The sequence below is a fragment of the Oryx dammah genome, unplaced genomic scaffold (assembly GCF_014754425.2).
Source record: "Oryx dammah isolate SB20612 unplaced genomic scaffold, SCBI_Odam_1.1 HiC_scaffold_26, whole genome shotgun sequence".
In the NCBI taxonomy this organism is placed as follows: Eukaryota; Metazoa; Chordata; class Mammalia; order Artiodactyla; family Bovidae; genus Oryx; species Oryx dammah.
Window position 1 is genome coordinate 16,316,244 of NW_024070210.1, and position 22,825 is coordinate 16,339,068.

Here is a 22,825-nt window from a genome sequence, read left to right on the forward strand (position 1 = left end):
GCTGCTGCTGCTGCTGCTGCTGCTGCTGCTGCTGCTGCTGCTGCTGCCAAGTCACTTCAGTCGTGTCCAACTCTGTGCGACCCCATAAACGGCAGCCCACCAAGCTCGTCCGTCCCTGGGATTCTCCAGGCAAGAACACTGGAGTGGGTTGCCATTTCCTTCTCCAAGGCATGAAAGTGAAAAGTGAAAGGGAAGTGGCTCAGTCGTGTCTGACTCTGCGCAACTCCATTGATTGCAGCCTACCAGGCTCCTCTGTCCATGGGATTTTCCAGGCAAGAGTACCGGAGGGGGTTGCCAGTTCCAAGATAGACATTGGTTCTTCTTAATGGGTCTGCCACCCTTACAGTTAGATTCTGGGCCTGACTCTCAACACAGTGTGCCTGAGACAAGTGTCTCCTTAAATACTACCAAAAAATGCACTCTGATTTTCACAGTGCATCTTGAGTTTATAGTTGCCTAACTCAAGCTTGCTCCTTGGAAAGAAAGTTATGACCAATCTAGACAGCATATTGAAAAGCAGATACAGTACTTTGTCAACAAAGGTCTGTCTAGTCAAGGCTATGGTGTTTCCAGGAGTCATGTATGGATGTGAGAGCTGGACTATAAAGAAAGCTGAGTACTGAAGAACTGATGCTTTTGAACTGTGGTGTTGGAGAAGACTCTTGAGAGTCCCTTGGACTGCAAGGAGATCCAACGAGTCCACCCTAAAGGAGATCAGTCCTGAATATTCATTGGAAGGACTGATGTTGAAGCTGAAACTCCAATACTTTGGCTACCTGATGCAAAGAGCTGACACATTTGAAAAGACCCTGATGCTGGGAAAGATAGAAGGCAGGAAGAGAAGGGGACAACAGAGGACGAGATGGTTAGATGACATCACTGACTCAGTGGACATGAATTTGGGTAAACTCCGGGAGTTGGTGATGGACAGAGAGGCCTGGCGTGCTGCAATCCATGGGGTCGCAAAGAGTCAGACATGACTGAGCAACTGAACTGAACTCAAGCTTTATATTTTCTTTTTCTGAGGCTTTCAAAATGGTTAACAAAAGGCAACTGACTCGAACTTTCTAAGTTATCCCCATACAATCCAACTGCCCCAGAGATCACTTGCCTTTCTACCCATATCACATATGACATCTCGATCCACACAGAAGAGTCTGAGGAACTACAATAGGTCAGGGATCCTCACCACCCCACTGACTGTCATTGCAAATAGACTCAGGTCTGAATATCCCATCCTAAATGTCCCTGAGGGTCTGATTTCTAAGACTCCTTCTAGGTGCCAGGTGCTGGGGTTGCCTGTGTAGAGACACCATCCTCATGGCAGTTACACAGAAAACAGCCTCTCTTTGCCAGGGTAGGTGGAGGGCTGGCTTTTAGAATCTCCAACTCTTAGATTCCTATTGTAATAGGCAGAATAATCCCTTCCAAATACGGAACCTTTGAATATGTTATGTTACATGGCAAGAAGAATGTAAGGTTGCAGATGAAATTTAAAGTTGACCTTAAAATAAGAGTATCCTGCACTATCCAGGTGGGCCCAATATAATCACAAGCGTCTTTAAAAGATGGAAGGGAGGAGGAGGAAATATCAGTGTCAGAGTGATTGACAGGAGAAAGACTCAACCAGCCAGTGATGGCTTTTAGGATGGAAGGGGCCACAAGCTCATGGAAGGTGGGCAGCCTCTATCAACTGGAAAAAGCTAGAAAATGGATTTCCCCAGAGCCTGCAAAAAGGATGCAGCCTGCTGGCACCTTGCTTTTAACCAGATGAGACCCATTTTGGACTTCTGCCCTTCAGAGCGCTAAGATATTAAGATTTGTGTTAAATCTGTGGCACTTTGTTATAGCAGCAACACGAATCCAATACCCTGTGACAACTGGGTCTTTAAAAGGCTCCCCCTTTGCTTTAAAGCTACCCTTAAAGGTGGAGGTGCATTTTACACAGGGATTGGGTTGAAAATTCAGGACATAACAAGAAAAGTTAGAGTCCGAATTAACCTTGAACATGACTTCCATGGCTCATTATGTAGAGAATAGGTACCAGGGCCCACTGAAGTGGTGCAGATCAACTATCCCCAAGGTACCCTCACCACGGGGCACCGTCACCACCAGGCACACCGCTTGTTAAATAGAAGGGCCAGCTAAACAAATCACACGCTTTGTATCAACTTTCTCTCCCTCAAGGCATGCAATTAAAATTTGCATAAATTCAAAGAGCATATGCTGCGACGGCTTTGTAATTTCAGATTTTTTAATTTCCTGAGCTTGCCAAGGAAAGGATGGGAAAACAAAACCTTCTATTGGTGTTGTTTGTGGCTTGTTCTTTTTTTTTTTTTTACTAGGAAATACACCAAGCATACAGAGAAGTGTGGAAAAGATAACCCACATGTGTGTGCCCAGCACCTATCTCTGACAAATGCAAACATTATTCTACATTTGATTCAGATTTTTTAAAGTTAATGAAATGTTACACATACAATTGAAACCCAGTGTCCTCTATAGCCTTGCAGATACCATCCCAAAACGCTTCCTCCCCTTCTCCAGGAGTAATTCCCTGTTACTGATTTTGATATTAATAGCATTCCTATGCATGCTCTATCACCTCTATCACCCAGATCTATGTGTACCCATAAACAATAAAGGATCAATTTCCATGTTTGGAAACTTTGCATAAATGGCACACCACATATATTCTTCTGCAACTTGCTTCCCATCCTCCAGTTCAATAGTATGTTTCTGAGGTTTATCCATACTGATGCTTGTAGTTCTGATACATCCTTTTTCAGCTACCTGCAGAATAATACTCAATTTTATGAAAACAGTTTATCTGCTCTTCTGTTCATCAGTGTTTAGGTTGTTTTCAACTTCTCTTAAATACAGATGAAGCTTCAGTGAACGTGCTTGTACTTTTCCTTGTGCCCCTATGCTGGAGTTCTTCCAAAAATGTGTACTTAGAAGGGAAATTGCTAGGTCAAAGGATGGGTTTAGCTTTAGTGCCACCGGTTATTGCCAAATTGCTTTGCACAGTCGCACCGATTTCCCACTGGCAGCATAGGTTAGTTCCCTTTAATCTGAATCCTGACCAGCACTACTGCTTACTGCCCATCTGCTAACGGGTCTTATCCTTCTCAGGCTGCCCAGTTGATTCTCATAGCAACCCTAGGCAGAGATGGTACACATCTCATTTGTGACCACTGGGCAGGAAGGCACAAGAAAGCCCAGGGAGAGGATAATGAATCCAATGTAGCTGGCTGTGGCTGTTCAGGAGCCGAGCAAACTCTCGTATCCCCAGTGTCCATTGCTATGGGAACTGGATACATGGCCAGAACACTAACGCTGCAGCCACCTTTAGGAAATAAAAGATATTCAAGTGATTTGTACTCTGTGGTAATTAACAACTGTTCATGCTAACAGAGGGCAAGAGACTTACTACTTTGTGGAGCTTTGTGTTTCTGAAAACACTTACATGCATTCCGTATTTGACCATGACAACAACTCTATTAAAAAAAAAAAAAAAGACTTAGATTGTTACTGCTCCACTTTACAGATAAGAAAATTGAGGCTCATGGCTAGTCAGTAGAAGATTGGACCGTGAACCTAGTAGCCGTTAAAGTGGGTCTTCTGTACTTACACTTGGAGATGGGTGTCTGAGAGCTGGGAATCCTCAACCCATGCCATTTCCCCTGGCCTCTGCACACAAAACTGAGGTCACAGCACAAACACAGAGCGTCTCCCACAGGGGGAAGGCCCATCCAGCTTTTTACACCTGGAGTCAGATTATAAGAACATTCTGGCTCTGCCACTCAAAGGACTGTGAACTCTGGCAAGTTCCTTCTTCTCTGTGCCTTGGTTTTCTCATCTGCAACATGAAGACGATGGTACCTACCTCCTGACAAGGTCATACAGACTGGCCACGGTATCCCATCTAACACGCCAGGTGCACAGGAAACCCAAGCACGTTAGCTCTTATGAGACAGACGACTGAGACTTCTGGCTTCCCACAGCAGGGAGCAGGGGTCCTGGTGAGGAAGGGTGGGTCTCAGCACAGCGCGTGCCACTGATTCTGGGAGACAGCAGGTCCTCAGAGGCGAAGGATGATACAGGCTGGTAGGTACAGGCTGGCAGCTCCCAGGACCAGACCAGAGGAACCACAGCCAGGGGTGGGCGGTGGTCCTGCCGGAAGGGCACCAGCTCATGTGAGGGGCCTGCAAGTCCACATCTCTGCTTCTCTCAAGGCTTGGTGACTGCCAAAGGATTACAGCCTGGGGGGTTGCTGTGTGCCACCACATCTGCCAGGGAGCTGACAGGCCCTGATTCTAAGGTGAAGCCTGGAGTGGGTCGCCAGGTGGGTAGGGGTGGCACACCAAGTGGGTTGAGTAGAGGGACCTGAGGCGAGGAAGTAAGGGACCAAAGGCATTTTAACAACCTTTTCTTGGCTCCGGTCCATCCTGGAAGTCCTCATTCAAGACGCGAGAAGCAACCCCAGCTCACTGTTGTCCTTGACATGAAGCCTGACCAGCAGCAACTAGTTATCTAGCCCGGGTGATGGAGGAGAGAGAAAGCACCAGTAGGCAGTAGAAGAGGAGGCTTCAGCTCCCAGTTCTACCTGTTTCCAGCTGTGTAAACAGTATTTTGGGGGTTTTTTTGGCTACACCATGCAGGATATGGGACCTCAGTTCCCTGGCCAGGGATCTAACCCACATCCCCTACATTGGAAGCACAGAGTCTTAACCACTGGACCTCCAGGGAAGTCAAACCTTAATTTTTGTAAGCCTCAGCTTGCACAGCTAGTACAATGGAACTGAAACCCTATCCCACCTACCTCCTGGAGCCGGAATATCAGATGAGCAACACGCATAAAAGTGCCTTGTGAGCCACGCGAATGGCAGCTCTTGCCTATGGCATCGAGTCCTTCTTGCTCTTCAGGGTGGGTGTTCAACTGTGAAGGTGAGGGCGTGGCTGAGACAGCTACACCATTTGCTCACATCACTGGTCCACTCCACGATCGTGGCACAGCCTGGAACTCCATCCAGCCCTCCCAGAAACTGGCCCTGTAACCATGGCCTCCTAGGCCTCCTGTTCTAATCAGGTGGGATGTCCCCTCATGGGGGCAATCACACAATTAGCTCGCCACAGCGAGAGAGTCACGGGCCTTGGGAAGCAAAGTTCGAGCATCAGCTCTGCTCCTCACTAGCTGGGTGACCTCGGATGAGTCACACCCCCTCTCTGAGCCTCAGTTATTTACAAAATGAAGGGCAACAATGCCTATTTCATGTTTTGAGAGAAGTGAATGAGATTATATATGCTAGTCACTCTGTTAAGTCCTCAGCAGGGTAAGTTTTAAACTCCCTGGGCCTCGAATGCCTCATCTACAAATTGGGACCATTGCTGCTCCCTGTCAAGGCAGTTGTGAAAATGAACGGTGTATGGAGCACATACAAGATCTAGCTCATGACCGTCAGCTCCATAAGTGCAGGGCCCAGCGACTACTCAGCACCTTGTGAGAGTACCTGGCACTCCCGGCTGGCACTTAGGAAACGTGTGTTGAGTGAATAAATGAAGTACTGTGTATATACATATAATAACTTCTCTGAGCCTCAACTTCCTCATCTGTAAAATGGGCATATAAAGACTTACCTGGGAAGGGTTGTTGTGAAAATCAAGGGCCCACGATAGATGCTCCAAACATTCTCTGACACCGCACACCAAGGGTGACCAAGTGCGCCCTGTACCCCCGTTCCCCAGGCAGACACTACAACAGGTGGCTGGGTAAGTAAGAGTAACGTTTACTGAATGATACAGGACTGAGTACTATGAAGGGTTTACCAGGATGGAAACACACCCCACCCCCTCCCCGGCCACCCCCCAACACCCAGAGACTACAGTACTTAGAAGTTACACACAATGACCATAACTGCTGGATATTTGTTCGTAACAAACAAACCATAGCATATTTATACTGTATCACATCGAGTGATTATAGAAATCCATATATATATTGCTTGTATAAAATCTTTTTTTTTTTGTAAAAAATATTAAAAAAAAAAAAAGTATAAAAAACATGTGCAGTTGAAAGCCCTGCCAGGACAGCCAGTCTGTAAACATTCAGTGAGTATGTGCTTTGGAAGGGCGCCTGCGCCTCGTGCCCACAGCAAACTCCAGCAGGGCCGGCCAGGGTGCACCCAGCTGCCGCTCCCCAGCAGGGCCCCGCTGGGCCCCGCATCACGACCCTCTCTCTCCAGCCTTGCATCAGGGTCGGCAGGCAGATGGCAGTGCCACTAAGTTCGATCCTCAGCCGCGCGTTTGGTTGCAACTCATGGCTTTTCCTGGCTGCTGGGAGGTCCCTGGGGTGGGTACCCTGGCGGAGAGCCCAGAGAGGTGCCTGAGGCTGCTTTCCGGCCCCGGTGCCTCTGTCCTGTCTCCCTGGAGCTGGGCCTCAGCGGGACAGCCCCACCCTCGAGTCTACTTTGGTCTCAGCGCTTGGTCCTTCTGGGTTTCCTCAGCCGGCTCTTCCCCTTGTGTGGCTGATGTGAGTTTCACAAAAAAAAAAAAAAAAAAAAAAAAAGGCCCGGCCAATTACTGGCTGTGCTGAGCCTCCGGTGTAAAGTTTTTCGCACACCAAGGAAGAGCCCTCTGGTGCCCTCCTCCTCTTCCTCCCTCTTGCCATCTCCTACGCCTTGTTCTTCCTTTGTCCTCCTCCTCCCAGCCCACGGTCACTTCTTCTCAAGCTGCTCAAGCAGAGGGTTGCCTTCGGACTCGGGTGTCTTGACGCTGTCGGTCCGAACGATACAGGTGGGACGATGCCGGTTCAACATCAAGATGAGCTGCTGTCGCTCCTGCTTTAGCTCCTCGATCTGGGTCTTCAGCTCAGCGTTCATCAGTTCCAGCCGCTCAGATTCCTGCATGCAAAAACAGAGACAAGGCTTTAAGCTTTCAGTGGGGACCAGCTCCAGGGAGAAGTTCTCCACCTAGGTAGTCACAGCGCGCTCCAGGCTGGTCTTTGTCTATTTTCTGTCAGTTTCCCCCCTGGAGAAGCACAGAATCTGCTATGGAGTCCCCTGGAGTAACTGACTTTGTTCAGGTTACTAGTGGGGTGAATCCAGGGTACATCCTGGGGCCAGCCTGGCTCATGTTCCCCCTCTCTTCCCTGCTCAATCCACTCCAGACACAGCGGCTTCCTTTGTGTTGTTGTTTAGTTCAGTCGTATCTGACTCTCTGCGACCCCATGGACTGTAGCCTGCCAGGCTCCTCTGTCCATAGAATTCTCCAGGCAAGAATACTGGAGTGGGTTGCCATTTCCTTCTCCAGGGGATCTTCCTGACCCAGGGACTGAACCCATCTCCTGCATTGGCAGGTGGATTCTTTACCACTGAGCCACTGGGGAAGCCCAGTGGCTTCCTTGTTGTTGCTCAAATATGCCAAACACTCTCCTGCCTCAGGACCTTTGCACAAGAAACAAAGGGTGGGAGAAGAATGGAGGCCAAGTGGATCCAGAGCAGATGCATGGAGGGTCCACAGAGGGGTTAAGAGGTGGCCCACAACGGCAGTGCTGCAGAAAGCGCTTTATGTGTGATAAAAGCATGTTGGGGATATATTGGCCTGTGGCATCCACAAGCCCAGTGTGGTCATGTAATTCCTCCTAAAACATGTGCTTCCTGATTATCGGTCTGTAATTATTTAAGCAGTCTCTTTCTTATCCCCTGTTAGCTAGAATCTTTGCCCACTGGGAGGCAATCAACAGTCTTCCTTCTGGATCCAAAATGTGGTTTTAAACAATCCCAAGTGAGATTTCCAGAGAACTTCCAGTTCAGTTGGAGAGGCTCCAGGGTGAGGAAGGGATGTTGATTTGATTTATGGGGAGTTTTCTTGTTCATGAGGCTTCCCTGAGAGCTCAGTTGGTAAAGAATCTATCTGCCTGCAATGCAGGAGACCCTGGTTCGATTCCTGGGTTGGGAAGATCTGCTGAAGAAGGGATGGGCTACCCACTCCAGTATTCTTGGGCTTCCCTTGTGCCTCAGCTGGTAAAGAATCCGCCTGCAATGCAGAAGACCTGGGTTCTATCCCTGGGTTGGGAAGATCCCCTGGAGAAGGGAAAGGCTACCCACTCCAGTATTCTGGCCTGGAGAATTCCATGGACTGTACAGTCCATGGGGTCACAAAGAGTCGGACATGACTGTGCAACTTTCACTTACTTACTTATAGTTCGTGATGTGGAGAGGTGATGGGCACACCGTTCAATGCTTGGGAGTCAACACAGTAAAATACAGAAGCGCCTGAATTGGTATTTCCTGGACTCTATCTAAAAACATGTAACCAGTGTGGAGGTTGGAATTCACCCGAAGCCTGGCAAAGGTTGAGACCAGTCATTCCCAACTAGAAGCGATTTTGCCTCCCAGGAGACATTTGACAGTATCTGGAGACATTTCGTGTTGTCACAACTGGGGAGGGTAGGTGCCCTTGGAATTCAGAGGGTAGGGATCAGGGATGCTCCTAGACATCCTTTAGCGCACAAGAAGCATCTGGTCCATTGCCGAGCCCGGGGAACCCGCATCCAACAAAGAACGGGCTGTGGTTGTGATGGGCTGAGTGGCCCCTCCCTGCCGGGGCTCAGAGATCCCTCCGAGGCCTCTGGCCTCAGGGCTGCTGTCTTCCCCACACCAGCCAGGCTGACAGAGCTGTTCCTTGTACTCATATCTGTGGAGCAGCACAGTACCTGGGGACTCAGAACTGCTGAGATGTGCAGTCCTCGGGACCAGACACTGAGGGAGAAAAGCCTCAAAGAAGGAAAAAATGCTCAGCAGGGGGAAATACCAAAAGCTAGCTAGGGTGGTTTGGGATTCAGCCGGACGAGGAGCGACAGGGAGGCCAGGCTGGTCCACTGTTCTCCTAATACCCCAAGCAGAGAGCCTCTGAGGGCAGGAGAGACCCCACGTGGAACCATGAGGGCAGGTAGGGGCTAGTCTTAGCTGCTTGCTCACTGGGTCTACAAGCTGGTGACCATGGGAATGTCTCTGACTGTCTGGTTCCCCCCAGACACAATTTGATCTCCAACTTCAAATCCTCTGAGCTGCTGCCTCTAGGAGTCTCGGTTCAATCCACCCACCCAGGAGCAAGTGCTGAGAACCTGCTTTGTGCAGTGAACCCTCTATGGGGCCCCGAGGTCCATGAGTCCCTAACACGGATCATGTGCAGCTTCCACTCAAAGGGGAGAAGGATCCAGACAGCCAGGCAGAGCTTATCAAGTGCCATCAGCCCTCCGGGGTCTAGAAGACCTTCTGAGAGTGGCCTGAATGACTGGGTCTGATCTTGGGTTTGGAGAAATGGGTTGACTCGGGTGAGCAGAGTTAATCCCTGGTGGCTCAGAGGTTAAAGCGTCTGCCTCCAATGCGGGAGACCTGGGTTCGATCCCTGGGTCGGGAAGATCCCCTGGAGAAGGAAATGGCAACCCACTCCAGTACTCTTGCCTGGAGAAACCCATGGACGGAGGAGCCTGGTAGGCTACAGTCCACGGGGTTGCAAAGAGTCGGACACGACTGAGCGACTTCACCTCACCTCACCTCTGGTGAGCAGAGAAAGTCAGTGGGAGAATGGGAAGATGTTTCAAGAAGTGAGCTCTGAGTGAACCAGGATGCAGACATGGGAGAGTGTCAGATGCGTTTAAGAGATTAAAAATCCTCCCAGATGACCACATGTCACTTTTGGATCTATTAGGGTACCAAGCTGGGAAGGTGGGTTTAGAGCCAACCCGGGGTTTAGAAATCAGAGTCAAGAGCAAGTTTCTTAACTTCCCTGAACCCGAGTTATCTCCTCCGTAAAAAAACACGATGATCGTGGGGGATTAAATGACTTCACATGGGAAAGGTACTTTGTAAACCAAGGGTTACGGAGGCTTAAGGAATTTTTGCTTTAAGCCATGAGCAAAGGGGGATGAAGAAGCAAAGGAAGAGGCCGTTTCCAAGAAAACTTGGCAGGTCTGGGAGACTGCCTGTGTCTGCAGAGTGGGCGGTGGGTAGACAGCAGCCTGTGAGCATGGGGGAGGGTCCAAGGAAGCGGGGAGGGGGCAGCTGTTCTGGAGGGCGGTGGGCAGGACGAGGAAGGGCTGGGTTGTGCTGGAAATGGAAGTTAGAATGGACATGCAAGGGGCAGGGTCCGGCAGGCCTGCACACACATCCTCGCCCTTGAAAAGACATCACACCCACCTCACATCTGTATCACACAAAAAGACCAAGTGGGAGTGAGCAACTGGCTTCCCCCTGCATTTATCATAGCAACGGCATGACATTCTGCTGGTTTGAAAATGTACAGGTACATCATGGAATAGCCTGAGCTTTGATGGTCTGACTGTCAGGCTGTAACTAGCTGCTCTGTTGTTTGATTTTCTTCTTTTTTATTAGTTGATGCTACATACTTATTTACTGGGTAAGTATAAACTGAGTTTCGAAAAATCTTTTTTTAGCCATGATTGTAGAAGTGGTTTGTGGTTTTGGAACAACAATTACCTAATCTGTTTTTCTAATTAATTCAACCAACATGGGCTAGGATCTTCACACCTTAATTAGGAACCGAACAACTCTGCTTGCATTTTTGTTTATCGTTTTGCCTCTGGTAGATATTTACTGCCCTAGAGAAAATGAAACCATTTGTCATTTCAGAATGGAATTAATGCAGGTGAAGGAGGTTCTGTCTCCTCCGTGGCAGTCAGGGAAGGCAGTAGAGAAAACATAGGGAGAGGGGCTGAGGTGTCCCGGCAGTGTGCCCTTGGCCAAGTCATTTCCCTTCTCTGGGCCTCAGCTCCTCCCACCCCCACAGAAAATATGATTGGCCCAGGGGACTTCCAGCACGAAGATTCTCTGACTCTTATTTTTCAAAGTTACCCTAATGCACTTAAAATACAGCTCCACTTCCCAACACTTTTTTTTTTTCTGTAAGAAAAAGATAGCCTGTTGCAGACTTCTGAGCCCCAAAGCCCTGTCTGAATTAAAATCTTGACTCTGCCGCTTGCCAGCTAGGCTGCTGTGAACAAGATCTCCCAGGGAAGGGTGAGTAGAGGGCTGGGCAGTGGAGGAAGCTCTGGGTCCCCATCCTGACTCGGCCACTGTGTAAATCTCTCCGAGTCTCAGAATCTGAGCCAGTGAATGCGGCCGCCTTGCCTCCTCCCAGAGTCACTGTGGCCGTCAAGGAGAGAGTGGCCTTGAAGAGCAACGCGCACCAGGGGAGCGTGTGATGGTGTTAACTGCTGCCCACTCCCAGGGAACCGTGTCCGGCCCAGTGGGGTTGCAGAGGCCGCCCCATAGCAGCCACTGCTCCTGCCCGTGGACAGCAGAGGTGCTCAGGTGACCCTGGGGCCTGCAGGGCAAGGGATGTGACCCAAAGGCCTGCCTCTTGCCTCCTTCAGGGCCTTGCCTGGTCGAGGCAGATGACATCTGAGATGCCACAGAAATCGCCTAGCCTGGATATGAGTCCCCAGGGGTCAAGGAGGGTGACTTTTTATATTGTACATATACGTGTATATGCGTGCACGTGTGCTCATTCACTTCAGTCGTGTCCAAGTCTGTGCGATGCTATGGACTGCAGTCCGCCAGGCTCCTCTGTCCATGGGATTCTCCGGGCAAGAATACTGGAGTGGGTTGCTGTGTCCTCCTCCAGGGGATCTTACTGACCCAGGGGCCAAACCTGCGTCTCTTACGACTCCTGCATCGGCAGGCGGGTTCTTCATCACCAGTGCTACCTCAGAGGCCCATATGTGTGTGCACATGTGTGTGTGTGCGTGTGTGTACACATACACATACCTTTGTACCTCTGAGCCTTGTATATAGTTGACATATTAAAAAATAAACGACAAGAGAATCCCTCATGTCATCAGGCACGGACTGTCCACACAGCTTCCACCTTTGGGCCCTAACCCTTACACGTGGCCTCAGCCTCCATGGTCAGAGGGGAGAAGGGGAGCGTGGTGAGCGTGGGCCCCAAGAGAACTGCCCAGGCACCCCTTCCAGACCCTAAGGCGATGCACTTCTCTTGGTCAACAGCTGCCTTCTCCTCCCCTGGGGATAACACAGCGACCTAACCGATCTTCCCACTCGAGCCCTGGGGGGGGTCCCCCAGTCCACACCCCTCGCTGTAACCACAGCAACAGGGTATGTCCCCCTCCTCCCAAAACCCTCCCATGGCTCCCTGGCACTGCACACTTCTTCATCCTAATGGGGACACGGCATGAGAGTGAAAGAAGGTGCTCTTAATAACCAGGCCTGGACAACAGGCTTAGTTAAAGCGGGATTGCCCTGGACAACTGGCACAGGGACCACCCCACACATGAGGGGTCTGGGCCCCTTTCTCTCCGTGGACCCTGCACTCTAGTCACACCGGCGTTCTTTTCAATCCCATCACCGCATCCTTAAACGACACCTCGGCCTCTGGCCTGTGCTTTGGCTGTTCGTGGTGACCCCTCCAGCACTGTCCCTCCCCAAGTGGGCTCCCGCCCCGGTCTATGTGTCCATCAGGAGTCGTTCTGCAGTCTCGACTCGGACAGCCGCCCCTCCCCGCCCCCATCTGTGCTCACAGCCCCCTCCCCCGGGCTTGCCCAACCTCATGCTCAGCACATATCCCATCCCTGTTTTCAGCCTGTCGCCCCCGCAGCCATGGCCTGCGGGCCCACTGTGCGGTAGGCACTCACTCGGCACTGAGGATAGATGGATGGGTCAGCAAACGGATGGATGAACACTGACTCCACTGCACACTGGCAGTGGTAACCTCGGGCAAGGAACTTGACCTCTCTGTGCTACAGGTATGTGTCTAAAAGGGGGATCAGCAGGGTGCTCAGTGGAATGAGAATAAACGGTACCCAGGAAATGCCTGGCACACAGTAGGTGCTCAGACCCTGTCACTGGAATGCACAGAGCAGCTTGCCCGCTCATCTGGCACTGACCGTTGGCGACACTAGTGTGTCACTGGTGTGCATTCACTTGGCACAGCTTGCCTGCTGGCTGTCTGACAGGCCCTGGAAGGTGGGGGTGGAATATGAGTGCTCCCTCTGTGCCCCGCCCAGCTCTGCAGGCTCTCAGGGCTGGAAATGAGGTGTGTGACACTCCATCCATCTTAAAGGCTTATGTGAGACCCATGTCTTAGAAATTTCTTGAAACCTTCCCTGTTGGTGTCGGTCCACCATCCCTTCCAAAGGGCTTCCAGCTCCAGAGTTTAAGTTCCGCCTATACTGACCGTTCCCCCGCTGAAACGCTCACAGCTGGAGGTGCACACACAGCCCCAAGGCGGTGACACCCGTGACCTCTGATTTGTTCTCTGTTTGTTGCAAGAATGAGAAGAGACCCATCGATCTCCAGAGAAAACCCGGGCCAACCTGGCCTCATCCCTCCCGCCCCCATAGGCAGGACCACGACTAGTCCTTTCTAGGTGGGGTGTCCCCAGCACACCGAGCACAGGGCCAGGCACCCTGTATATGCTTGACACTGCTTGTCCACAAATCAACAAACAAGCAAAAGAATGACTGAACAAAGGCCCGAACAAACCCAGGAATGAAGGAATGAATGGGAGCCAGGAGAGCAGAGTGCTGAAGACAGACGCTCTGACGTTAGCCTCAGGCCGAATCTCAGCTCTCCCAGGTCACTGCTGGGTGACCGGGGCCAGTTACTTAGCCCCCGTGCCTTCCTTAGTGTCCCCATCAGCAGACTGAGAATAACGCAGGCCCCTACCTCATACAGCTATGACGCAATAAAACACACACTGCGCCTTGCCCAGGGCCGCCCTTCACAAACGTCACTGCTGCTCACTGTAGAAGGTAGCCTGACCCGGGACATTACTGTTCTGTAGTGTCACTATTGTTATTTAGAAACCAACCACAGACTGGGAGTGGGGAGGCTGGAGACCACTAGCTAGGACCAATTAGCGTTTTGGTCATGTCCCTTCAAAGTCATCAACCATTTCTGAAAAACAAAAATAGGAGGGAAATCCTAAGGGACAGAAGAAGGAACAAACGCCTGTTTGACACATTCCAAATGAAAGGACAGGGGCGTGCTCTGAGGGCCATGAGGCAAGGCAGCCTTCCACTCGCCTCGGCGTGCAGAGCTGACCTCTGTGGTCCTAGAGGCAGCAGCCAAGAGCTGGGGGTGAGTGGGGGGCTGTCAGCTTCAGTGGGACAGAGTCCAGGCTGATGGGAGTCAGGGCCAGAAGAGCCTCCTGCACTCGAGGGAGGGGGGTTTTTTCTGCCCCATGGCTGCATACACTGCCCCTGTGCACGGAACTATCACCAACTTCATCTGCACGCATGCCAGACAAGTTTGGGAGCCCTCAGTGCACCAGCATGGGGTGTACCTGTCCTGGGCCACCTGGGCCGCTCAGCGCCACCGAGGATCTAAACCTCAGTTGGAGGTGGGGAACTTGGCTCCTCCCATCGGCTCTGGCCTTCCTGCAATCAGGCTACCGCCTGGGTGGTCTCAGTTCAGGGAGGGGGCACTGGATAGGAGTAGGGGGTAGGAACCGAGAGGTCATGGCCGCCCGGGCTGACGCCAGTGAGCATGCGTTGATTCCGCAGGCCCGGGATGCTGTCTCCCGGGCTACCGGCACACAAGCCTCTAAAGGACAAGGCCGGGGCCCACCCTGGCCACTGCCCGCCTCACCCGCTGCAGAAATTCCGTCCGCTCCTTCTTCTTGTTCCGGCATCGGGCCGCCGCGACCTTGTTTTTCTCTCGACGCCGTTTCCTCCGCTCCTCTTCCTCATCTAGCTGTGGGGGCAAAGAGCCACGGATGAGACACCAAGGCAAGCCTGGCGGCCGGCTGCCCTCCCAAGACTCAGATAGACAGACAGACAGATGACATAATCCACATCCCGCCGTGAGTGAGCGGCCCTGCCAGCCCACTGGACTCTCGGCAGGTGGGATGAAGCGGTTCTCAGCTGGCCCCAAGGATGCTTGCGGAGCAGGTGGGCATCCTGGGGAGGAGTCAGCGGCCCAGGAGGGCAGGGCCACATGGGTTCTGCCAGAGTTCAGGAGGCCTGGAGCCTAGCGATTGCCTCACTCAGAGGTGACACCCAACAGGCAGCCTGTTCTCTGGCCTGGCCCGAGGCCTCTGGGCACTGGTTTCCAGGCCAGCAGCTCCCAGGCATTTCCTTTCAAAACACCTTGAGCATGAGTGTTGATTTTACCTTCTGCTCCACCCGTTTTCACTCCCTGTCCTCCCTAACCCTCAGCTCTCTCCTGATGATGGAGCAGTCTTCCCACCCCTCACCACGTTTGTCCTTCCCTCTGCCAATGCACTGGGGAAGGAAATGGCAACCCACTCCAGTATTCCTGCCTGGAAAATTCCATGGACCGAGGAGCCTGGTGGTCTACAGTCCCTGGGGTGACAAAGAGTCAGACACGGCTGAGCAACTGATCACACGTGCACGCTGCCTCTGCATTTTCTTTCTCCAGGATACCCACTTGCACCCGAAGATCCCAGGGGCTCCCCAAAGTGCCCTCCTCAGGACCTAGGCAGAGGAGGCTTCTGAATCTCTAGACTTACTTCCCTGGTGGCTCAGTTTGTAAAGAATCCGCCTGCAATGCAGGAGACCTGGGTTTGATCCCTGGGTTGGGAAGATCCCCTGGAGAAGGGAATGGCTACCAACTCCAGTATTCTGGCCTGGAGAACTCCACAAACAGAGGAGCCTGGGTACAGTTCCATGGGGTCACAAACAGTCGGACATGACTAAGTGACTTTCACACACACACACTAGGAATCTTTTCCTGTGTGAAACAGGGCCCACTGAATGGGAAAGAAGAGGCTCACTGCCTGCCAATATGGACTTCAGAGCTGTGGCTCTTACTGTTTAATATCATTAATAATAACAAGAGCTGCCATCTGTTGCCCTCTTTGTTCAATGCTTTCAACATAGGTCCTATAATCCTCACACTCACAGTCTGATGAGGAAGTTCTATGACTGCCCCATTTCACAGACGGTGAGACTAAGGTTCACCCACTCAGTTTGCCCAAGGCCCTCCAGCAAGGAGATGATAGAGTCAGGCTTCCCACTCCAATTTCTCTGACTTCACCTGCCCTGATCTTGACCATAGCCCCAGCCCATCAGGATCACTTGGACATGAAGCCTCTCACAGTCCACCGCCTGCTGGGGATTCTGGAAGACACACAGGATCGGCCAGGCTGGACACGACCCAGAGTCCAAGGCCACTGGAGAAGTCGTCGGGCAGCCCTGGGCCTGCCAACCCTCTCACTTCTGGAGCCAGTGGGGGTGCTTCTGGCAGCCTGAGGCCTGGAACAAGGTCTTGGCCCAAAAGGGCTGCAGGCCAGGAAAATAAACAGCCTCTCTGCCTGCATTCCCGGCATGCTCCAGGAGCTCAGGACCAACGGGTGAGCCGGAGACCAGCACCCACGGCCCCCGGCACAGGCCCTGGCAGGGGCCGCTCCATCTCCTGGTCCCCCACCTTGGAGCTTCTCCCTGACCCACGCCCTCCCGGCCTGGGAGGCTGGCTGGAGAGGTGCCCTGTCAACACGGCCGCACCCAAGCACCTCCCAGCCCCTTGGCCTCCTTTGAAACTGAACCAGAAGTGACAGCTCCTCTGGCTGACCCGCATCTGGGGAAATAGAAACCCGGACAAAGTTGATTCTGCCCAACCTCTACCTCACCCCCAACAAGGTCGAGGTAACCGTGACGACAGGCAGAGGGAAGGAACTGGAGGAAGTGGCTGGCAGTGCAACCTTCCCTCGGCCGAGAGGGTTTGCCCACAAACTGCCAAGGTGATGTGTGCAACCTGGGCCCTGCCAGGCGCACAGGGCCTCCGGCCCCTCTCCCAAAGCAACCCCTGGGTTCTGGCAGAGCCTGGGAGATACAGCCTCCGTCCCCGAAGAGCCAGCTCCCTCCCCCACCCCTGTGCAGGGCCTCATCCTACCTAAAGTTGGAAGCTAACGGAAGCCGTGCTAGCAGCAGATGCAAAGAGGCTCAGCGCTGGAAGTTTAAGAGATCAGTTGAACCAGGATGACACCCAGATTGGGGGGGGGTGCTGCTCCTCCTGCCCTCTGCAGCCACATTGGTCCCTCCTACCCTCTCTCTAGACTCCAAATGTCTCACCTTCTCCAAGTCTGCCAGGCCTCCTGAGATAACCTTCGTTTCCTATTGGTTAACTCTTACAACCCTCAAGAGCAAACGCCACCTCCTCCAGGAAGACTCCCTTGACTCCCCAGATTGAATGAACTGCTTTTCCCACTGTTTATGATAGCCAAGACATGCTGTGCTGTGCTCTGTTGCTTCAGTCATATCCAATTCTTTGCAACCCTGGGGATGGTAGCCCACCAAGCTCTGTCCATGGGATTCTCTAGCCAAGAATACTGGAGTGGGTTGCCACGCCCTCCTCCAGGGAGCCAAGACGTGTAAGCAACCTAAATGTCCACCGATAGAAGACTGGATAAAGGAGATGTGGTACATATATACAATGGAATATTACTCAGCCATTAAAAGGAATGGGACAATGCCATTTGTAGCCACATGGGTGGACACAGAGAGTGTCACACTGAGTGACGTAAGTCAGACAGAGAAGGAGAAATATCATATGCCATCCCTTATATGGGGACTCTAAAAAGAAATTATACAAATGAACTTACTTACAAAACAGAAAGACTCACAGACTTAGAAAACAAACTTATGGTACTCAGCGGGTAAAGGTGGTCAGTGACTTTGGTATGGTCATGTGTACCCTGATACATGTAAAATGGATAACCAATAAGCACCTATTGTGTAGCACATAGTACCCTGCTCAACGATACGTGCCAGCCTGGATGGGACGGGAGTTTCGGGGAGAATGGATACAAGTATATGTATGGCTGAGTCCCTCTGCTGTTTACCTGAGACCATCACAACATTGTTAATCAGCTATACCCCAGTACAAAGTAAAAAGTCTAAAGTTTGGTTAAAAAAAAAAAAGAAAGAAAGAAAGAGAATTAACAGTGCTACAGCCCTTTGAGTTCCCCGCTGGAAGAACCTCCATCACACCCCACCGTAATTCTCAGCTTCTGTAGGCAGCTGCCTTCCCTGCTAGTCTGGAGGATGGGGGACCCGGGTAACCCCAGCACCTGGCACAGAACGTGGCACTTAGGAGGGGCGCGGCAAATGTTAGTCAAGTGAATGAAAGGAATGAAAGATTCAGAGAAAGATGCCACAGGCTTGAATTCTAAGAAAGATGCCACAGGCTTGAATTCTATAATTACAAAAGTGATTTATTGCCTGTATCTGTATAACCTTTGCTCCAGGGCTTCTAAGGAGCCTTCTCCACCAGGGATGACCTCATCTTTCTGTCTGCAGGAGGCCAGCAAAGCTTGGGAATTGGGTCCTGCCTTCCCCAGAAACACACTGGCCTGAAGACGAAGTCAGGATTTGGGGTGCAGGCCACCTATGGCTGTGAAAGTGAAAGAAAGTGAAAGTCGCTCAGTTGTGTCTGACTCTGCAACCCCATGGACAGTCCATGAAATCCTCCAGGCCAGAATACTGGAATGGGTAGCTGTTCCCTTCTCCAGAGGATCTTTCCAATCCAGGGATCAAACCCAGGTCTCCCACATTGCAGGGGGATTCTTTACCAGCTGAGCCACAATGAAAGCCCAAGAATACTGGAGTGGGTAGCCTATCCCTTCTCCAGCAGATCTTCCTGACTCAGGAATCAAAACGGGGTCTCCTGCATTGCAGGCAGATTCTTTACCACTGAGCTATCAGGGAAGCTCCCTATGGCTGTGGCGAGTGCACGAACCCCAAGCAGGACCTGAAAGCATCAGGCTGTGTGTACTTAAGCCCCAAAACCCCAGCACCCAGAGCACCGCTGGCTTCCAAGCCCATGCCTGGGCCTTTCCCATGCCTGTGTCCTGCCCTGGCTCACACGACCCAATAAAGCAAGAAATGGCTGCACAGCCCCTTCACCACACTTTCCCCTTTGAAACTGTGCTTCATCTCCCCCTAGTCCTCCTGCGGCTCTTTAAGAGCCCCCCAGAGGGCTCGGAGATAAGAGAGTTCCTGCCTGAAGGAAGACAAGGCTTGGGTAGTGCCCTGGGGCCCCACATCCCCATGGGCTCATTCTGGCTCCTTTCGCAGGGCCTGCATGGGCTGCGCCCTCTGCCTGGAGCTGTTTGGAGACTGGCTCAGCCCTCCCCCAGGCTTGAGGCCGCTGCCTTCTCCTAGACGCTCCCTGCATCCTCTAGGCATCTGGTCCCGCATGGGTGAGAGACAGCGCCGTGTTTTCGCCGCACACGGCTCCAATATCTAAAATCGGAACCCTGAACGGGAGATGATGACTTTTTCTGCAGACACAGCTGGAGGATCCAGCATGTTTGAGGAGGAGGCAGCTTGAGCTTCAAGACTGAAACCCATAGTCGGGGTAGGGGTGAGTGGGGGCAGGCAGGTGGAGCAAGCAGATGGTTCCCTGTCCTCCAACTGGGTTCTGGTTCTGGACTTCTTCAGTTCCCAGGATGACCCGAGGACAAAGCTGTCTGTGTTCTGGCAGTGACGGAGCCGGGGGAGGGGGGGGCCCTTACACCATCCTCCACCTTGGAGGGCCAGACCTGGGGGTCTGGATCACGGCCAAGGAGGCCCTCACTGTTGAGTAGTCCACCCTCAGACAGCCTGTTTCCAAGCCCCCTGAGGAGGCCCAGGGCAACCCTGGCCCCTGCTCTAGCTAACTGTATGTGGTATGAGTGGCTGACCCAAGCTGGGCTGTATTAGCCAACAAGATATCTGAAACTAAACTGCTGGGCCGGGGGGTATGCAGGCTGGACAATCAATTTCAACCCAGAGAAGCAGAAGGATCAGGCTGCTGATGGGTTGAGATGAGCAGAGATCACCTGGCAAGAGAGAAACAGACACTGGGCTATAGGAGCGAGTCGGACAAAGAGAGGGAATGGGCGAGAGAGGGAGAGAAGCACAGCCTGGACAGGGTGTGGTGAGCAAGGGGCCCAGGGCACAGATTTAAGGAGGTGCTCAACTCTGGAGCTTGTGCCAGGGCAGGGTCAGCACCCGAGGGTGGGTGTCTCCTTAAATGTCACACGCTGGGCATCTGGCTTGCCCCATCCTGTCCAAATCCCGAGAGACAGAGAGAGCTCCAGACAGAGAAAGGCAGAGACACAGACAGGGAAGACAGTCGGAGAACACAGAGAGACAAGATGGGTGGAGAGAGAGAGACAGAGAGCATGGGGCAGAGCCGCAAAGAGAGAAACACAGAGACGTGGCCACAGGCCGATGGTACAGACAGACGGAGGGACAGACAGCAGACAGACCGGAACGCTGATTCCACCCCTGCAGAGGCCTGACTGTGCTTCGTCTCCTCGGGGTCCGTGATGGATACGTCTGAATCTACCCTGGAAATTCCTCCATTGGCCTGCAGGGAGCTGGAGGTTTCTGCCTCTTGCCACTGAAAGACATGTGTGACGCCAGGGTCCTGCTCTTGTGAAGTTAGGTGATGCCAGGTGTGCAGAGGGTGGTCCCCAGGAATCCAGGAGAGAAAGCCTACCCAGGAGCAATGCTTCTAGAAGAGCTGAGAAAGGGGCAGAGCCTGGATGCAGAAAAGCTCTTGAGCAAACAGAGGTGGGTCACCTCAGCAGGAAGGAAACCCCGGGGATTCGGGGCCTTGGGGGTTAAATGGTCTCAGGAAACCAAGCAGGACAGACCTACTATCTTCCTCACTTTCAGGGATGCGCAAACTCATGATATCAAGCTTGATATCAAGACATAAAGGCTGCCCAAAGGGCAGTGACAGCTTCGAATCCAGGCCTTTGGGGTGCAGGGCCTGAGCAGCTTCTGCTCTTTGAAGGGCGGGTGGTCTGGGTAACAAGACCCCAGCTGACCCTTTCAGCTCCATGCCCAGGGATGGAACTATTAAGCATCTGTGAGGACAATGACCATTTTATTTTTTCCTGCCTGGGTATTTCTTTTTTTTTTTAATCGAAGGATAATTGCTTTACCTGGAGGATAATAGTGTGTTGGCCTCTGCCATACAACAGCATGGATCAGCCACAGGTATACGTGTATCCCCTCCCCGCCCCGAATCCCTATCCCATCTCCTTCCCCATGCCACCCCTTCCAGGTTGTCACAGGGCACTGGGCTGAGCTCCCTGGGTCACACAGCAAATTCCCATTGGCTATTTATTTCATGTATCTGCCTGGGTATTTTTAAGTAAAGCATATTTGTTGCACAATTAACACGAGAGTGTAGCACGAAAGCAGCATAGTTTACAGGAGGGAGATCCACCCTGCTCCAGTCATGACTCTCAGGCCCCGTCTGCCAGCCACGTGGCTCTCACACAGTGGCAAGTCACCCAGATGTGATTTTTGAATCCTGACATTTCATAAGCATTTCCAAATATGTATCTTCAGTTCAGTTGCTCAGTCGTGTCCGACTCTTTGAGACCCCATGAATCACAGCACACCAGGCCTCCCTGTCCATCACCAGCTCCCAGAGTTCACTCAGACTCACGTCCATCGAGTCAGTGATGCCATCCAGCCGTCTCATCCTCTGTCGTCCCCTTCTCCTCCTGCCCCCAGTCCCTCCCAGCATCAGGGTCTTTACTTACAGACCCGCAAAGAATCAGGATGAGAAAGAGCAATGACTCTTGGTAACCCCAGGCACGGCAAACACAGAAACTCTCACATGGACGAAGCAGTAGAGAAAAGGACAGTGAAGCAGGTGGCCAGCCGAAACCAAGAGGGAAAAATCAAGTCAAACCCGCAGTGCTAAGCAGAGTAGTGAAGGGCTGAAAGACATCTCAGACTGAAAACTGTCTCCCAGGCAGAGAGAAGCGGGCTTATCTGAGACTTGGGGCATCAAGGTTGTCAGCATGAACTTTGGGGTCTGAGAGGCCTGGGTCTACCCTGGCAGCTCTGTACACCAACTCTGCCTGCATATTGCCTTTTTTTGCTGGAAAATGTTATATGTTGAATAAAATTTTCTATAAAATTTTTTTTTAAGTGCTCTGGGGCAAGTCCCTCAGCCTCTCTGAGCATCACTTGTACAAGGAGGACATTGAGCCATGCCGCACAGGGTTGCCATGACGACTTAAGTCTCATCCCAGAGCTGGGGACACAGGAAGGGCTCTGAAAATTCCAGCTGCCCTGTCTTTCTAGGTGACGCCAATGCTGCCTCAGGCCCACCTCCCACACAGAGAAAACCCTGGCATAAAAGGAGCCTTGGGGGCCGACTGCAGGGTGGGGGTGCTTCAGGGCACACGAGTTGTCAGCGGGCAGGCCTGAGTGACCGCCCTCATGCCTCCAAGTCGAGCCCTGGCCGTGCCTGCTGGGACCCTCCCCCTTCCGTGGAGGAGCCACATTTCAACACCAGGGACCCATGAGCACCCTGGGAAGTAAACACCCAGATACCAAACATACCAGACATCCTCCCACATAAACACAGCTGCTGGGAGCCAGGGGCTGCGGGCCCTGCCCACCTCCCTGCCCAGGACCCTCCATATGCACTGAGTGGTTTCAGCCACCACCTCTTCTCAAGTGCCAACCAAGTCTTTATTTTCAGGGCAAAAAGTCCACTATCTGCTGGATGCTCGATCCAGACTGTCCTCAACTGGTGGTTTTATCTCTCTTCTCCACCCTAGCTGGCACCATTGCCCACCCAGTTACAGGCCTCGCCCGCTTACCTGTCTGTCCCCGTGTCTCTAGTTTTGACCAGACAAGCCATTCAATTCTACATCCTATATCATCCTCAGACTTGCTCTCCACTCTCTACCCCCCTGCCGTTTTCCAGGTTTTCTCTCTTCTCTCATCTCTGTTTCTCTGTCTCTCCATCTCTCTCTCTTCTGCTCCACCTCCTGGGAGGCCTCCCGACCGTGTACAACC

General features: G+C 52.2%; 1 protein-coding gene across 4 annotated transcripts in view; it reads right to left on the reverse strand.

Moving 5' to 3' along the window:
• Positions 1-5,769: 5,769 nt before the first annotated feature.
• Positions 5,770-22,825, reverse strand: part of JDP2 (Jun dimerization protein 2) — a 43,622-nt gene continuing 26,566 nt past the window's right edge. For 3 of the 4 annotated variants that reach the window (XM_040226063.1, XM_040226061.1, XM_040226060.1), the window contains exons 3-4: positions 14,634-14,738; positions 5,770-6,902 (exon numbers count right to left, since the gene is read on the reverse strand). In XM_040226063.1, the coding sequence (XP_040081997.1) occupies positions 6,717-6,902; positions 14,634-14,738 (291 nt within the window). In that variant the 3' untranslated portion in view covers positions 5,770-6,716. The remainder of the gene's footprint in view (positions 6,903-14,633; positions 14,739-22,825) is intronic. The other variant, XM_040226064.1, reaches the window with a different exon arrangement.